This window comes from Littorina saxatilis, linkage group LG13, assembly GCF_037325665.1.
Source record: "Littorina saxatilis isolate snail1 linkage group LG13, US_GU_Lsax_2.0, whole genome shotgun sequence".
Lineage (NCBI taxonomy): Eukaryota > Metazoa > Mollusca > Gastropoda > Littorinimorpha > Littorinidae > Littorina > Littorina saxatilis.
Genome location: NC_090257.1, coordinates 39603936 through 39620936, shown reverse-complemented (window position 1 = coordinate 39620936; position 17001 = coordinate 39603936). Strand labels below are relative to the sequence as shown.

The 17001-nt window shown below is 41.6% G+C and overlaps 1 protein-coding gene across 1 annotated transcript; it reads left to right on the top strand.

The window, feature by feature from the left end:
* The first annotated feature begins 11082 nt into the window (after positions 1-11082).
* Positions 11083-12876, top strand: LOC138946102 (uncharacterized). Its single transcript, XM_070317611.1, has 4 exons — positions 11083-11281; positions 11490-11595; positions 11874-11990; positions 12200-12876. Exons 1-4 carry the CDS (start codon positions 11209-11211, stop codon positions 12267-12269), a joined length of 366 nt encoding a protein of 121 aa, XP_070173712.1. The 5' UTR covers positions 11083-11208; the 3' UTR covers positions 12270-12876.
* Positions 12877-17001: the final 4125 nt, after the last annotated feature.

Sequence of the window (17001 nt, the reverse complement as noted above, 5' to 3'; positions counted from 1 at the left end):
GGTGTGGGCTACATTCGTTCGCAAGAGAGAGGCCGTTGGCCGTATGAGAGCTGAATACTAGATACTACTGCATCGGGGATAAGAGAGGGAAACGGGAAACATTCTTACACTCAAAACAAAACACAACGCGAGGTCAGACAAACAACATCACGAGTAAATAAGAAACATCCCGCACAATCCCCTGGCAGCCCCCGGTCTCAATCAAATCTGCCACACAACATTAAACATTAAACGGGTTATTCTTGTTCAGTGTTGCAATCGGCTCCGAAAGGGTTTGATTCTCCAGTAGGCTGTCTGTGAAGAGTTCTTTCTAGATCTAATTCTTACCCCCTCCCCCCACCTCTTCCATTACCTCTAGTGTGCTCCCTGCTTTCAAAATTCCTTGTTGGAATGTAGGCGGTGGAGACACACACAGAGTAAAGGATGATCTCCCTTGCTCATGACGTAATTTCTATGCATTCTCGCTCTTGACGTCATTCTATATATATATATAACACACATGTAGTCCAGGAAAAGTCATATCTATAATGATTTTCACGGGAACTTTCCTTTTCAGAACTCCAAACAATAATCTGATAAAAAAAATCCAGTAACAAAAAAGAGGGAGTCTTAAAATGTAAGAAAATTTACATAGGTTTTGACCATTCTGATAACCCTCGCTCTACGGCTATCGCCAGTTGTCTCTCTGACCGAACGCGAAAGTCCTACGCGAATCTATCAAAAGAAGAATACAGAGTGATCTCCCATATGTTGTTCACGAGCAGTGTTCGCGAGACGAAAATGATTGCAGATTGGCCGACTTCGACAGTGATCTCCGTTCTGTTCTTCACAGTTATGATAAAGACATCGTTCTAAGGTCAAAATAAGTCGAAATTTTGGGACTGCTGCCGGAAGGAGACCGTAACATATGGTTGCATCACTGTCAAAAAAATCGTCTGCTCCAGCGAGGGCCGAAACCAAACGGTTGATTATCACGTGACACTTATGCCATATTTAGAGTTGTTTGCACAGTAAATACATCCGCGAAAAATAGCTCGCTTGAAACTGTCTAAAATAAAAATTCCTCTGTAATTTAAAAATTACAAAACACCATGACAAATCATTATCGACGATCGCGAATCTGCGTACATCTATAACACATTACAAAAAGCTCTAAATATGTACAAAACTCGGTTTCCTTGCCAGACAAGGAAACTCAAGGCATCCTGTCAGGGCGAGAACGAGCCGAACTCATTTTGACCTGAGTTCAGGATGATCCAGAGTGTCAATAGAAAGGTGTATTAATCACTCAATGACACAGTCAATTGGAGAGAAATTCTTAGGAAAGACTGAAACAAGCCGCGTGAAGCGATATAAAAACATTCAGTCGGTCGTTATCAAACTATAACAAGTCGCGTAAGGCGAAAATACAATATTTAGTCAAGTAGCTGTCGAACTCACAGAATGAAACTGAACGCAATGCCATTTTTCAGCAAGACCGTATACTCGTAGCATCGTCAGTCCACCGCTCATGGCAAAGGCAGTGAAATTGACAAGAAGAGCGGGGTAGTAGTTGCGCTAAGAAGGATAGCACGCTTTTCTGTACCTCTCTTTGTTTTAACTTTCTGAGCGTGTTTTTAATCCAAACATATCATATCTATATGTTTTTGGAATCAGGAACCGACAAGGAATAAGATGAAAGTGTTTTTAAATTGATTTGGACAATTTAATTTTGATAATAATTTTTATATATTTAATTTTCAGAGCTTGTTTTTAATCCGAATATAACATATTTATATGTTTTTGGAATCAGCACATGATGGAGAATAAGATAAACGTAAATTTGGATCGTTTTATAAATTTTTATTTTTTTTTAACAATTTTCAGATTTGTAATGACCAAAGTCATTAATTAATTTTTAAGCCACCAAGCTGAAATGCAATACCGAAGTCCGGGCTTCGTCGAAGATTACTTGACCAAAATTCCAACCAATTTGGTTGAAAAATGAGGGCGTGACAGTGCCACCTCAACTTTCACGAAAAGCCGGATATGACGTCATCAAAGACATTTATCAAAAAAATGAAAAAAACGTTCGGGGATTTCATACCCAGGAACTCTCATGTCAAATTTCATAAAGATCGGTCCAGTAGTTTAGTCTGAATCGCTCTACACACACACACACACACACACACACAGACACACGCACATACACCACGACCCTCGTTTCGATTCCCCCTCGATGTTAAAATATTTAGTCAAAACTTGACTAAATATAAAAATAAAAACCAAAAGCGAGTCATCGCCGAGAATACCTTAACCACACCCGAAGACCGAGGCGGGTCACGATCGTCTCGACGAAGCATGCGACCGTAATACTTACTGAACCTATTATCTTTTATTCTGAGCACATTTGTTTAGTCCGTCGCGATATAACCTTCGTGGTTGAAAACGACGTTAAACACCAAATAAATAAATTAAATAAATAAAAAAAATAAAAAAATTTGTTTAGTAAACATGACATATCTGTATATTTTTGAATTCAAGAGAAGACGAAGAATACAATGCAATCATTGTTTAATCTGTTACTGAAAATTCGATTTTAATAAGGCCTAAAAAAAAAATAGGTGTGGTTACGGTAACCCGACCTACCCTATTTTTAGGGGCCGATCCTATAACTTTTTATTACATTTGTCAAAAAAAAACATAAAAAAAAACAAAAAAAGAGTGCAAAAAACGCAATGAAAGCGAAAGCGCCCGTGTCGCACACGTATTTCCCTGTAAAGTAGGTTTAATTTGTACACATTAGAAAAAAAAGTTAAAAAAAAAAAAGTGATTGCCTACCTACCTACCCTATTTTTTTTGGCTATGTTACCGTAACCACACCTATTTTTTTTTTTGGCCTAATAGCTTTAATGAGCAAGCTAATTAACTAATGTTAAAACTTTGGAGGTGAAATGCAATCCCACAGTCAGAACTTCGTCGAAGATTGCTTGACCATAATTTAAATCAATTTGGTAGAAAAATGAGGGCGTGACAGTGCCGCCTCGAATGTCACTAAAAGCCGGATATGACGTCATCAAAGATATGTATCGAAAAAAGGAGAGAAAAAAAGTCTGGGATTATCATACCCAAGAACTCTCATGGGAAGTTTCATGAAGATCGGGCTAGTTGTTTTCTCGGAATCGTTCTACACACACACACACACACACACACACACACTTACACCACCACCCTCGTATCGATTCCCAGTCTATGTTAAAACATTTTGTTAAAACTTGACTAAATATAAAAACCGTGTGTGTGCGTGTGTGTGAAAATTAAACCCGCCGCTCTTGTCCAAATTTGTCAGGTAAATTCTTTCAACCAAATCATGCCGTCGGCCTAAAAAAACCATGACAAGTTACCTCTCATTCATAAAGTAGTTAGTTAGTTAGTTAGTTGTTCCTTTTTGGGTCCAGCGGACCATATAGGCCAAATCAGGACATCACTCATAAAGTAAGACACACACTGACTTTTTGTTCGTAAAGATTTAATAGATTGTGTGCGTTAACTTACTGAGATTTTTACTGTCGTATATCACACTGAAACTTCGCTAGCTTCTTTGATTTCTGTCGAATTGAGTTACCTGTCATTCATAAAGTAGTTAGTTAGTTAGTTAGTTGTTCCTTTTTGGGTCCAGCGGACCATATAGGCCAAATCAGGACACCACTCATAAAGTAAGACACACACTGACTTTTTGTTCGTAATTATTTAATAGATTGTGTGCGTTAACTTACTGAGATTTTTACTGTCGTATATATCACACTGAATTTTTGCTAGCTTCTTTGATTTCTGTCGAATTCAATTAGAGGACTCTTTTTACATTTAGTCAAGTTTTGACTAAATGTTTTAACATTGAGGGGGGAATCGAGACGAGGGTCGTGGTGTATGTGTGTGTGTCTGTCTGTGTGTGTGTGTAAAGCGATTCAGACTAAACTACTGGACCGATCTTTATGAAATTGGACAAGAGAGTTCCTGGGAATGATATCCCCGGACGTTCTTTTTTTATTGCATTTCAGCTTGGAGGCTTAACATTTAATTAATGACTTTGCTCATTAAAAATCTGAAAATTGTAATTAAAATCATTTTTTATAAAACGATCCAAAAATACGTTTATCGTATCGTTCATTATTTTCTGATTCCAAAAACATATAATTATGTTATATTCGGATTAAAAACAAGCTCTAAAAATTAAAAATATAAAAATTATGATTAAAACTAAACTTCCGAAATCGATTTGAAAACAATTTCACCTTATTCCTTGTCTGTTCCTGATTCCAAAAACATATAGATATGATATGTTTGGATTAAAAACACGTTCAGAGAGTTAAAAAGAATAGAGATATAGAAAAGCGGGCTATCCTCCTCAGCGCAACCGCTACCGCGCTTTTCTGTATTGTTAATTTCACTGCCTTTGCCACGAGCGGTGGACAGACGATGCTACTAGTGTACGGTCTTGCGGAAAAAATACAATTCGTTCAATTTGATTCTGTGAGTTCGACTGAGCTTGACTAAATGTTGTATTTTCGCCTTACGCGACTTGTTTTCATTGCGATACCTCATAGTCATACCTACGATTCACTGTTTTCTGACACAGATTCTCCGCCGCTACTGACCTCCTCGTGAGAGATAGAGGCACTTAGGTTTCGTGGAGTTAGGTCTCCTGGAGTAACAGGTAGGGCAGGGTCAGCCTTGGGTTTTTCAGGCTCCTCAGGCTTCTTGTCCTTCTTGCGTGTCACGCAGCACCAAATGAGCAGACAGGCGGCCAGGAGCGCCGCAATACTTCCGGCTATACCCACCAATATCTGTAGATTCGAGGATTTGACGCCGTTGTTGGTTATGGTGATGTTTTTACCATCGTTCCTACTGGCCGTCAATGTTCTGACTTCATCGGGCTTACTGGTCGTCACTTCTCTGTCCTCGTCGGCCTCAATCACCTCCTTCTCATCCTCCTCTTCCTCCTCCTCATCTTCCTCCTCCTTCTCCTCTTTTTTTGTTTCCTCCCCCTGGACTTCGTGCAGGCCAAACACTTTCAGGATGAAGATCGTGTCAGCACACTTCTTGGGATCGCCGCGGTCACAAGCCGTCAGGTTAAAGTATAGGTTTGTGTCTTCTGCCACGTCTTCCAGGGTAATGTTTCTCTGCAAAACTACTTCGGTCCGTTCGACGCCGATCAGGTCGGTGCCGTTGGATGCAACGTAATCCACCCTTCCGTCCAGCCCCACGTCATCATCTGTGGCTGCGCTCCCCAGGCTCAGCAAATGGAAGCCTTTCAACAGGTTGATTATGTGGAATGTACTCGTATACAACGCTTTCTTGAACACTGGCGAGAACTCGTTCGTAAACTCCACGGTGGTGAGTAATTCTAGGGGGTAGAAAAGCGTTGCTGAAAGATAACAAGTCAGCTCGTAAAAAAGAATAAGGCTATTGGCATCCCTATCTGCAGGCGACGTCCCGGTCTGTTCCCTTATATTCTCGGGGTGCAGGCTCGTTGCAAGTGTGATGTTACAGATGGATATTTCGTCTGTTGCGTTGTCCTCTTGATACGTGCACCTTCTCTGGTTGGAACCGTCAGCTGGAATGAAATGGAAGGCCTCGCTGAAGACTGCTGTGTTTTCTGTATTGTAAAAGTTTCTTTGTCTGTTAAAGTCTATCTCTACAGATTCCCCTGGGCCAACCTCCATTTGAAGGATGACTTCGCCGACGGGTGCGTTTTCATTGACCGATAGATCAGGCAAATGTGAAGCACAAGATGAAACTTCCTGAGAATGACTCAACTGATAGTTCTCCAAGAAAATAACAAACCAAAACGCTAGTCTCATTCTTGCGAAAATTATTATTTGGTTTGTAATTTTTTTCTCAAGGCACCAGCTACCATGAATAACGTTAATTTGCACCGAGTGGTACACCTTGCAGGCCGACTTACGCACTACTCCAATTCAAATGCAGAGGATTCCTTCCTCAACTGAATCAGGGACAACAGTAATTTTCAGACTCATAACAGTGACTCAGATTATCAGAACCTATTCCTCACAGGCGACAGCAGCTAATGAACGTGAGGTAAAAAAAGAGAAAGAAAAGAAAGAAAAGGGAATGACGTCTTTTCAGATTCCGTCACATAAATGACGACTTGAGTCTTGGTTTCCGGCCTCGTGGATGACGCCATTTTCACCGATTCACGACTTTGCCATGACTACCCAAAGTGAAGGCCACACGGTTAGCATTTAGGAACACAGACACTCGTCACGAGCAGGTCGGGATCAAAGTGGGCGGGGCCTGTGCGCCCTCAAGACTACTACTATCACAGGCACTCGTCACGAGGTGGGCGTGGCCTATGTCTTGGCTGTCACCTGTGGGGGGGGGGGGGGGGGTCTTTTCTTATGGTTTATAAATTTTGCCTGAGGATGTACTCATTGTCACTATTGATGTGGTTGGGCTGTACACTAACATTCCTCATGAGGAAGTGGGTCCTGCTATACAGGCAGCGTTGAACCAGTACGACGCAGCACCTCAGTCACCACCGCTTGATCTACTGGTCCCGATCATTGAACATGTCCTCCAAAACAACGTGTTCCAGTTTGACGGCGAAATCTACAAACAGAAGTTCGGGACAGCAATGGGAACACCTATGGCACCCACAATAGCTAACATTTTCATGGCCTGGATAGAGGAAAGAATTTTGAAAAACTCACCATGGACCATCCACAACACATGTTGGAAAAGATTCATTGATGATGTGGCGATGCTGTGGTTTCACGGAGAAGAACAACTGAACCTGTTTCTGAAGTGGATTAACACGCTGCACCCATCCATAAAGTTCACAGCCAACTACGGTGCACGCAACATCCCATACCTGGACGTGAACCTCAGCATCGCCGACAACTCCATCGTCACCGATCTTCACACCAAACCCACAGATGCCAACATGTGTCTGCCATTCAATAGCTGCCATCCAAGACATTGTACAAGGTCCATCCCCTACAGCCAGTGCCTGCGGATCAGACGAATCTGCTCTTCCGAAGAAAATTTCCAAAAGAGATCACAAGAACTGAAAGAAAAGCTCTCAAAAAGAGGCTATCCGAAGCCTTTATTGGAAGAAGCCATCAAAAAAGTAGCAGCGATACCCAGAAAAAACACACTAAACTACAAAGAACGACAACAGACAGACCGTGTGCCCATCATCATTACCCACAACCCTGCAAACCCACCTCTGTCCCAGTGGCTCAAAGACTATTTGCCCATCCTACACTCAAGCAGCAGAATGCAAAAAGCAGTCCCCCAGCCGCCAATAGTAGGTGAACGTAACTGTAGAAATCTCAGGCGTATTCTAATGCCCAGCAAAATGCCATCAAAACAGCAGAACCAGCAACAACCCGATGATCACCAGCACCAGCAACAACAACCTGGTGACCTACAACAGCAGCAGCAGCAACATGACGATCCACAGCAGAAGCAACATGAGGATCCACAGCAGCAGCAGCAACAAGAACCTAATTACCAACATCAACAAGAACCTGATGAACAACAGCATCAGCAGCAAGAACCTGATGACCAACAGCAGCAGCAACAAGACTCTGATGAGCAACAGCAGCAGCAACAAAAACCTGATGACCAACAGCAGCAGCAACAAGAACCTGATGACCAACAGCAGCAGCAGAGACATGAAGATCAACCGCAGCAGTGTGGTGTGTCTTCGTCTTTTGTGGGTGCTCCTTGCGTGGGGCGCGCCTCTTCACAATGCACTAGTAGCAACAATGGTGTTCACCAGAAGCCCTTTCACCAGCAAAATGGATGCTATAGGTGCAGTGGGAGGAGGTGTGTGCTGTGCGGGGGGCACTTGCAGGAGACGAGGACATTCCACAGTGTTGTTAATAGAGGTACACACAATATCAGAACTTTCATGTCCTGTGACACAACCAACTTGGTTTACCTAATTGACTGTGGCAAATGCAAAAAATGTCAGTATGTCGGCGAAACTGGACAGACACTTAAAAAACGTTTCTATGGCCACAGGCACAACATCAAACACTACAAAGATCATGCAGGACACACGGACAGTACATCAAAATATACACGAGAAGATACAATGGTCGCTAAACATTTTAATCTCCCTGGACATACACTAGCAGACATGCAATGCACAGCCATAGAAAAAATCCATGCAGAAGACATTGCTTTGAGAAAAAGAAGAGAAAGGTTCTGGAGACATCAGCTGCAGACCAATTTCCCTGACGGACTTAATGTGTTTGACTAATTGACTATTGCTACCCTCTGTATTTGTTATTGCGAGGCTGTTCGCGGATATAATGTTTGGATATTTTTCTATAATTATCCCTTTGTTGTTCGCAGCAGAGTACACAACGTCTTTTGACGCTATCAACAAGATAAACAGTGTCCTATGGCTATAAACTTATCAGCCTTGTAACATGTTAGCTCCCTGGATCGCATTCAACACCTGGAAGTATGTGTGTGTGTGCGTGTGGGAGTGAGTGTGCTCAAGTGTATGTGCTTGCAAACATATGACGTTTTACCTTTACTGCTTACTTTAGAGAGAGAGAGAGAGAGAGAGATAGAGAGAGAGAGAGAGAGAGAACAATAGCAAATTTGCACGTGTTTTCAGTATCTATTTTTAGAATGACGTCATTTGTATTCTTACGTAATTTCCTTTCTGTTTTTACGTCATCGTTTGTTTTGATTCCATTACATGATTACTGAAGAAGGAGTTTTCACTCCGAAATATTTATTTCATTTTGGTGTTTGGGTGTTATTTTTTATTCTTGTTTATAAATTTTATAAAAAACGCTCGCGCTGGACCCGAGTACTCTTCAGACATTCACACACACACACACACACACACACACACACACACACACACACACACACACACACACACTCTCTCTCTCTCTCCCTCACTCCTTCTCTCTCTCCCTCTCTCTCGCTCACACACACACACACACACACACACACACACACACACACACACACACACTACCACATCTCCATTCTAAAACACGTCACGTTCCAAATCAAAAGACGACATTCTATTTTCTTACGTCACTATTCTTGGTTTACGGTACCATTCGGGGCCTTGCATCGCTATCTCCTCCCAAACCCGGCCGATTTGGGCCCCGATCTCTGTGGTATCTTGAAACATTTTGCGGCGCGCACGATGCGCCCGGTTAGAATAGCCGATTCCAAAGCCAAATGGCTTTTTCTGGCATTCTGGCGCGACATGTTCTGGCAGACGACGTGACCGGAAGGCGTCCCCATTGGCTGTTAAACGATCGGGACATCATTTCCTGCTGCACGGAAACGCATCGACAAGCCCGACTCGGCAAATGTATTTCTGTATCTGTATCTGTAGGTTACGTCGCTAGCATCCAGATTGCTGGCTTTGGCGCGACGGGTGGGTGTGCGCAGCGACGTCGCTTATCGGCGGCTGGTAGTCAGCGCCGCCTTGAATGCCTCAATAGAGGCTGAGTGGACAACTGTGTTGTCCAGGTGATTCCACTCTGTGGATCGTGGGAAGAACGACTGCTTGTATTGTTCAGTGTTGCAGCGTGGTACAGCGAAACACCTGTTGTTATTTTTTATATATTTTTTTTATTTATTTTTTTTATTTGTTCAAGTCAGGCATCGACAAGCGAGACAGGTAAGTCAGTCTCCTTCTTAAAGTGTTCCGAAACCATTCTGCCACAGTGTACTGTAACCAGAATTTATCTTTACTTTCGTTTTGTTCCTATTGTGCTACGATCCGCAAATTTTAAGGTTTCGACCTCACTTTCGAAAGTGTCGTCTGCTCGGAACCGGCAGCTCTGTCAAAACTTGCTAAACCCGTAAAAACACAACAAGTAAGCAATTTTATTCTTTATATATTCATGAGGATAACAACTCAGTATGATTATATTCTAGGTTTTATATGACCATGACCATGACTATGATTTAGGTTGGTTTTGATGCCTTTCATTTGCATTTCGAGTTCGTGACTCGAAGTGCCACGGCAGGTGTGGTTGTGGTTACGTCAGCAACTGACTGTGGCCGTGTGGGCAGTTTGACATCATTGTAGATCTCTTTTTTGTTGAGAATTGTTTATTTAATAGCAAAGACGCTCTAACAAGATTTTGCAGAAGAGTTGCTGCCTAAAACCTTTCAATTGTTGGAAATCGTACAGTATTTGTTCATTTCGTTTTTGGTGTACTCCACTTCAATGTGGTTTAGTGAGTGTGATTTTGATTACTTCCCTTGAGTTGGAAAAGTATTTTGTTTCACAAATGGATTTTGTTTGTTCTTTCAGATTTTCACCATAGCGACTAAGTACAAATGTTGAGTACCAAACAGTTGCATCGAATAGACGAATAAAAGTTACAAGAAAGTCTGTTCATTGGGTGACACTTACTTACCTGTATGTCAAGAGTGTGGGGACATGAGACAGGACACACAGGGTTTATTCCATTGTGATTTTGCCATTCTCTTTCGCATAGGCCATATATGAGGAAGTGGGGTGGGGGGGAATTAGAGATTGAGAATTTTGTCCGAAGTGGATTCACAGCGCGATGCGCGTTGTGCAGCGTTGCGATTTACAACGTTCGGCGCTACGAGGAGCGCTGCGATTCACGACGCGCGATGTATTCTGCCGATACATTTCCTTCACAATCGCAAAGTTTACAACGGCTACATCTATCTGATCTATTTGAGAAATAGAATTGAATTATGAGCTATGAATTTAACACGCTAAAGTTCAAATTTACCCATACACCTGTGTACAATCTATATATTCTTTTTCCTCATTTTCTTTTTCCTCATTTTCTTCACATAGGAAGACGTCATTCTCTTCCGCAGACAAGGCGACAGATAGGGGTTAGAGATGGAGAATTTTGTCCGAAGTGGATTCACAGCGCGATGCGCGTTGTGCAGCGTTGCGATTTACAACGTTCGGCGCTACGAGGAGCGCTACGATTCATGACGCGCGATGTATTCTGCCGATACATTTCCTTCACAATCGCAAAGTTTACAACAGCTACATCTATCTGATCTATTTGAGAAATAAAATTGAATTATGAGCTATGAATTTAACACGCTAAAGATCAAATTTATCCATACACCTGTGTACAATCTATATATTCTTTTTCCTCATTTTCTTCACATAGGAAGACGTCATTCTCTTCCGCAGACAAGGCGACAGATAGGGGGATGTCCACTCTCGTCCGCTGCTGTTATGTTCAGGCATCGACCTGGCATCGACAACTTTGTCCACACTTGACAGGTAAATCCCAATGAATTGATAGCAAATGCAGGTTCTACAAATTTCAGCATTTTTAATTTATTTGGGTGATTGCAAGTGCACGTTCTGCAAATTTGGAGACTTAAATGCCCCTGAATTATGAGCTATGAATTTAACACGCTCAAGTTCAATTTTAGCCATACACCTGTGTACAATCTATATATTCTTTTTCCTCATTTTCTTCACATAGGAAGACGTCATTCGCTTCCGCAGACAAGGCGACAGATCGGGGGATGTCCACTCTCTTCCGCTGCAGTTAGTGATCAGGCATCGACAACTTTGTCCACCCTTGACAGGTAAACCCCAATTAATTGACGGATGATTGTGCTCCAAACTTCAGCATTTTTCAGTAATTTGGGTCATAGCAAATGCAGGTTCTAAAAATTTCAGCATTTTTAATTTATTTGGGTGATTGCAAGTGCACGTTCTACAAATTTAGAGACTTAAATGCCACTGAATTATGAGATTATGAGCTATGAATTTAACACGCTAAAGTTCAAATTTACACATACACCTGTGTACAATCTATATATTCTTTTTCCTCATTTTCTTTTTCCTCATTTTCTTCACATAGGAAGACGTCATTCTCTTCCGCAGACAAGGCGATAGATAGGGGGATGTCCACTCTCTTCCGCTGCTGTTGGTGTTCAGGCATCGACCAGACATCGACAACTTTGTCCACACTTGACAGGTAAATCCCAATGAATTGATAGCAAATGCAGATTCTACAAATTTCAGCATTTTTAATTTATTTGGGTGATTGCAAGTGCACGTTCTGCAAATTTGGAGACTTAAATGCCCCTGAATTATGAGCTATGAATTTAACACGCTCAAGTTCAATTTTACCCATACACCTGTGTACAATCTATATATTCTTTTTTTCTCATTTTCTTCTCATAGGAAGACGTCATTCGCTTCCGCAGACAAGGCGACAGATCGGGGGATGTCCACTCTCTTCCGCTGCAGTTAGTGATCAGGTATCGACAACTTTGTCCACTCTTCATTGTGGGTGACGCGAACTGCGACAAGATTTCTTTCCCAATTCTATAATTGGTGTTACATATTGTTTTTACACATTTTAACTAGCATGCTTCTTAATTGAAGCGTGACAAAATCATTTTGTCACATTGACTGAATTCTCAGACTGTCCACATTGACTGAAATCTCATAAAAGGGCACCATTTAACGACAGAACCCACTGTATATTTACCAATGGGTTACTTTTTCATTCCTATTTGCTGATGTGTAACACCATGATCCACAACCCACACCCAATTTAGCTGCTACAGTGTGTGAACAAACTATTGATGTACTTTTTACAATGAGCGGTTTTGCTGCTAGCATTGGTCACCTCCCTGGGCCCAAGAGAGAGAAGCGTCTTACCTACCTGGCGCGAGCGCTAGAGGACACGGGTTAAAAATTGCTTCTTTGCGATGTGTAAATCGGTACTTTTCTATTTAATTTCTGCAGCTTAGGTAACTGCGCCATGTGTAAAAGATGGGTAGCATATGATTCGGACATACCTCGACACCACACATTTAAAAAAACCAATGAAGATTATGCGCAGTTACCTAAGCTGCAGAATAAAATAGAAAAGTACCGATTTACACATCGCAAAGAAGCAATTTTTTCCCCGTGTCCTCTAGCGCTCGCGCCAGGGGAGGTAAGCAGGGCTAGCAGCAAAAGCGCTCATTACATGTGTTCTGCATCTGAAAATTGGTTGATGATGGTCTGGAAAGATAGCTTTTGTTGTCAAAGTCAGGGTACTTGCCTCACAGAGTGACTGGATGTGCAACTATGTTTGCATTCAGATCATTTCAAACCTAAGTTGGTGATGTGTAAATATTTGTTTTTATTCTCTTTGTACACACCTTTGCAACTTTAGTTCAGTGTGTTGTGTGTGGTTTTAGTTGTTACATACATATACATTGATATTTTGTTCATTTTGCACATGATTGCATTTTCTCAATCCCTTTGAGTTTGCTACTCTGTGTGTGTGTGTGTGTGTGTGTGTGTGTGTGTGTGTGTGTGTGTGTGTGTGTGTGTGAACAAACTGTACTTTTGCTGTACTTTTTGCAAGTACGGGTGTACTGATGTGCAACTATGATAGTGTTCTTTTTTGCGATCATTAGTGCTGTCTTTTTCTCCACCTCTCAATTGTAAGCATGACGATGTGCACACAGTTCATTTGCACATTTAGCGTTGTGTGAGAGTGTTTTTCTCTATACATATGCATGGTGATCTGTAAACATTTTGCTTCTCTGTGCACAATGCATATGTAAACTTTTGTTGTTCGCAGAACCAACTTCACATTTTAACTACTTTTTATTCACATGTTTGCCAAAGTGTAAACATGTTGTTCCATTTAACGCTGGTTGTTTTTTTCCTGTCTTAAGACAGCTCAAGACATGTATGGTGATGTGTAAAAATATTGTTCTATGGGCACATTTTTTTGCACATTTATGTACTTCACTTATGTCAATGTAGCCGCTAATTTAAGTGCAGTCGATCGTACAAACATTTCATTGTGGGTGACTCGAGCTGTCGGCGAACGGCAACAAGATTTCTTTCCCAATTATATAATTGGTGTTACATATTGTTTTTGTACATTTTAACTAACATGCATCTTAATTGAAGCGTGACAAAATCATTTTGTCACATTGACTGAATTCTCAGACTGTCCACAATGACTGAAATCTCATAAAAGGGCACACATTAACGCTGTTTTATCCTTTCCCAATTATATGAACATTTGACAGGCGTTTTATTGTTCACAGTACCAACTGTTACTTTTTCCTATTTGCTGATGTGTAAAACTGTTATTGTACGGTGCACACTATTTTCTCCCAATAAATTTATGGCATTTTGTTTTGTATGATGCCATCAAACATTTAACACGTTTTTGTTGCTTATTCACAATTAATTCTGTAACGGGTATCACTAGTAGTCTTGGTTTGCCGAGACCTTGCACCGTTCTATCAGACTGCCTGGCTGGCTGTTGCACCGCGAATTCCTCCCACCGCCAAGTCGTTTTTTTGTGGTTAATTTCGCATTTAGGTCCCAGGTAACATTATGAAGTTTTAATACGATCAATCGGACCTATTATCAAGTTAGTGTATCAACTTTTGAACGAACTGCGCCCAGTAGTTTCCCAGCAATAAGCTGTTAAGTCCAGACAGACAGACAGACACACACACACACACACACACACACACACACACACACACACAGACACACAATTAAAGTCTGCTGGACCCTAGTACTGCGTACTCGGGGATGAAACATTCATAGACAGTTTCCAACTCACCAGATCTGCCAAAGAGCCGTCATTCGTGAAAAAACGATGATTTTAATCAGACAGGTATCGGAAACAATCTCTTGGTCACTTGCGTTATTCCTTCCGAGGCGACGTGACGGCGCCAAATTTGTTTGTTTATGGCTGTTTATCGCGAAACAACACAGTTGAAATTTGTGTGTAAAATACCACAAATGTGTGGTGAATCAGTTCGTCATCTGCGTTTCGATGGTAATTCAGTCAGATTGGAGTTACTTTGAATCGAAGGCGAGGGTAACCTGCGTTATTTGTGTGACGGCGTGAACAAATTTGATTGCAATATTTTATACAGAAAGTAAATTTCAATGATTCTGGCTCAGACTTGTAGATCTGTTATGCAGTGTTTTGGTAGTGTATCTGCTTTTCTGCTATGAAGCTCATTTGGAGTGATGCGCTGATCGAAGTGGGGTACCCTATGTGTGACATCAGCCGTATGCAGATTACGCCTCAGAACAATCTCGCATTTCACAAAGACAACAATAATTTGCAACATTTCAAGAACTGCATCAGTTTAATTAGATACTATTTAAACAAAAACAGCACAGACACGACCATTATCAACAACACAGAACGGGAGGTAAGTCTTCAAAGACGCACCAAGTGTGCGTTCCCGTTTTTGGTCGCCATTTTTGCAAGCATTTTCACAGTAAATCTTAATATTTCCATATCTATTGAATGAGTGTGGTATTTTCTTTGATTGTGGCGATTCTCCTATCTCTCTGGCATGCACTGGGTGCGTTGTGACCAGTTTCTCCCCTAGACTGTATTGAAAAAATGCGTCCGTGTGAGCTGACCCCCACTTGTCACCAGTAGCAAAGAACAACTCATGTACATTTCAATATATAGCTATTCTGATGGACACGTGGGGGGATTCGGGGGCTGTGATTGGATGGTCTCACACATCCCTTTTCCGATCATCAAAGCATAACGCTACGAAAGTTGGCCATTTTTGCCGATATCCAAACGATATCGGCAATAACAAAGACGCATGGTTCCGGTTTCTTCCACGTGTATAAAGTACACGCATACCTCGCAAGGCTTGTGTCTGTGGCTAGTCGACAGACGATGCAATTTGCTTTGTGTGTGTTTTTGTTGTTGCTTACTGTACATGACATACATTACGTGTAAAATCCAGTTCTTTAACTGGCAGCAAACCTTGCAAATTTCCAGAAGCTGCAATCTGAAGCGACCTATCTCTGATTTTTGCAGACGATCTCTCCAGTCACCAATGTTTAACACAAAATCAGCAAACTCTCCTGTCACATAGAACGTCCATTGTGTAGTGCAATGTTGAAATGAAGTTACCGGCCTGAAACATTTCGTCGTTTCTTCTGAGACAATCCTTGTTCTCTTATCATCTACAGATTTACCGCTGTCTTCACCACGCGAATTCCCAACAGAAGTCAGACTTTCGAACATACAATCTACGTAGGCAAGCATGATACGTCATGACGTCATATGATTCCTAACATATTGACGTAATGCTAAGCATCCGGTTATCTCGAGTTTTCTCCGTAATACATGTCCGTGGGTTTTTCAATGTTCGGTTATTTCCGTGGCTTCATGCGGAAAGGGAACCGTCGTCTGCAATCAACGACATGGACCATTCTGGTACTTGTCGCTGACAAAAACATGATTCTAACACAGAATTTAATGTCAGAATAGCTATATAAACGCTATTGTGTTTTCAGCGTAGCAATAGGGTCCGATATTTAGACTCGAACAAGTATAATGCGACTCGTCTTCGACTCGTCGGCATTATACTTGTCTCGTCTAAATATCGGGCCCTATTGCTACGCTGAAAACACAATAGCTGTTAATATAGCTATTCTGATGGACACGTGGGGGAATTCGGGGGCTGTGATTGGATGGTCTCACACATCCCTTTTCCGATCATCAAAGCATAACGATACAAAAGTTGGCCATTTTTGCCGATATCCAAACGATATCGGCAATAACAAAGACGCGTGGTTCCGGTTTCTTCCACGTGTATAAAGTACACGCATACCTCGCCAGGTTTGTTTCTGTCACTCTGTGACTAGTCGACAGACGATGCCATTTGCTTTGTGTGTGTTTTTGTTGTTGCTTACTGTACATGACATAGGCCCTACATTACGTGTAAAATCCAGTTCTTTAACAGGCAACAAACCTTGCAAATTTCCAGAAGCTGCAATCTGAAGCGACCTATCTCGGATTCTAGCAGACGATCTCTCCAATGTTTAACACAAAATCAGCAAACTCTCCTGTCACATAGAACGTCCATTGTATAGTGCAATGTTGAAATGAAGTTACCGGTCTGAAACATTTCGTCGTTTCTTCTGAGACAATCCTTGTTCTCTTATCATCTACAGATTTACCGCTGTCTTCA

Bases quoted from the DNA above. Each gene is read 5' to 3' on its own strand.
- LOC138946102 (XM_070317611.1), top strand. From the start codon at position 11,209: ATGTCCACTCTCGTCCGCTGCTGTTATGTTCAGGCATCGACCTGGCAT. The intron at 11,282-11,489 runs GTAAATCCCAAT...TTCTTCACATAG, and splicing joins ACTTTGTCCACACTTGACAG to GAAGACGTCATTCGCTTCCG. The intron at 11,596-11,873 runs GTAAACCCCAAT...TTCTTCACATAG, and splicing joins ACTTTGTCCACCCTTGACAG to GAAGACGTCATTCTCTTCCG.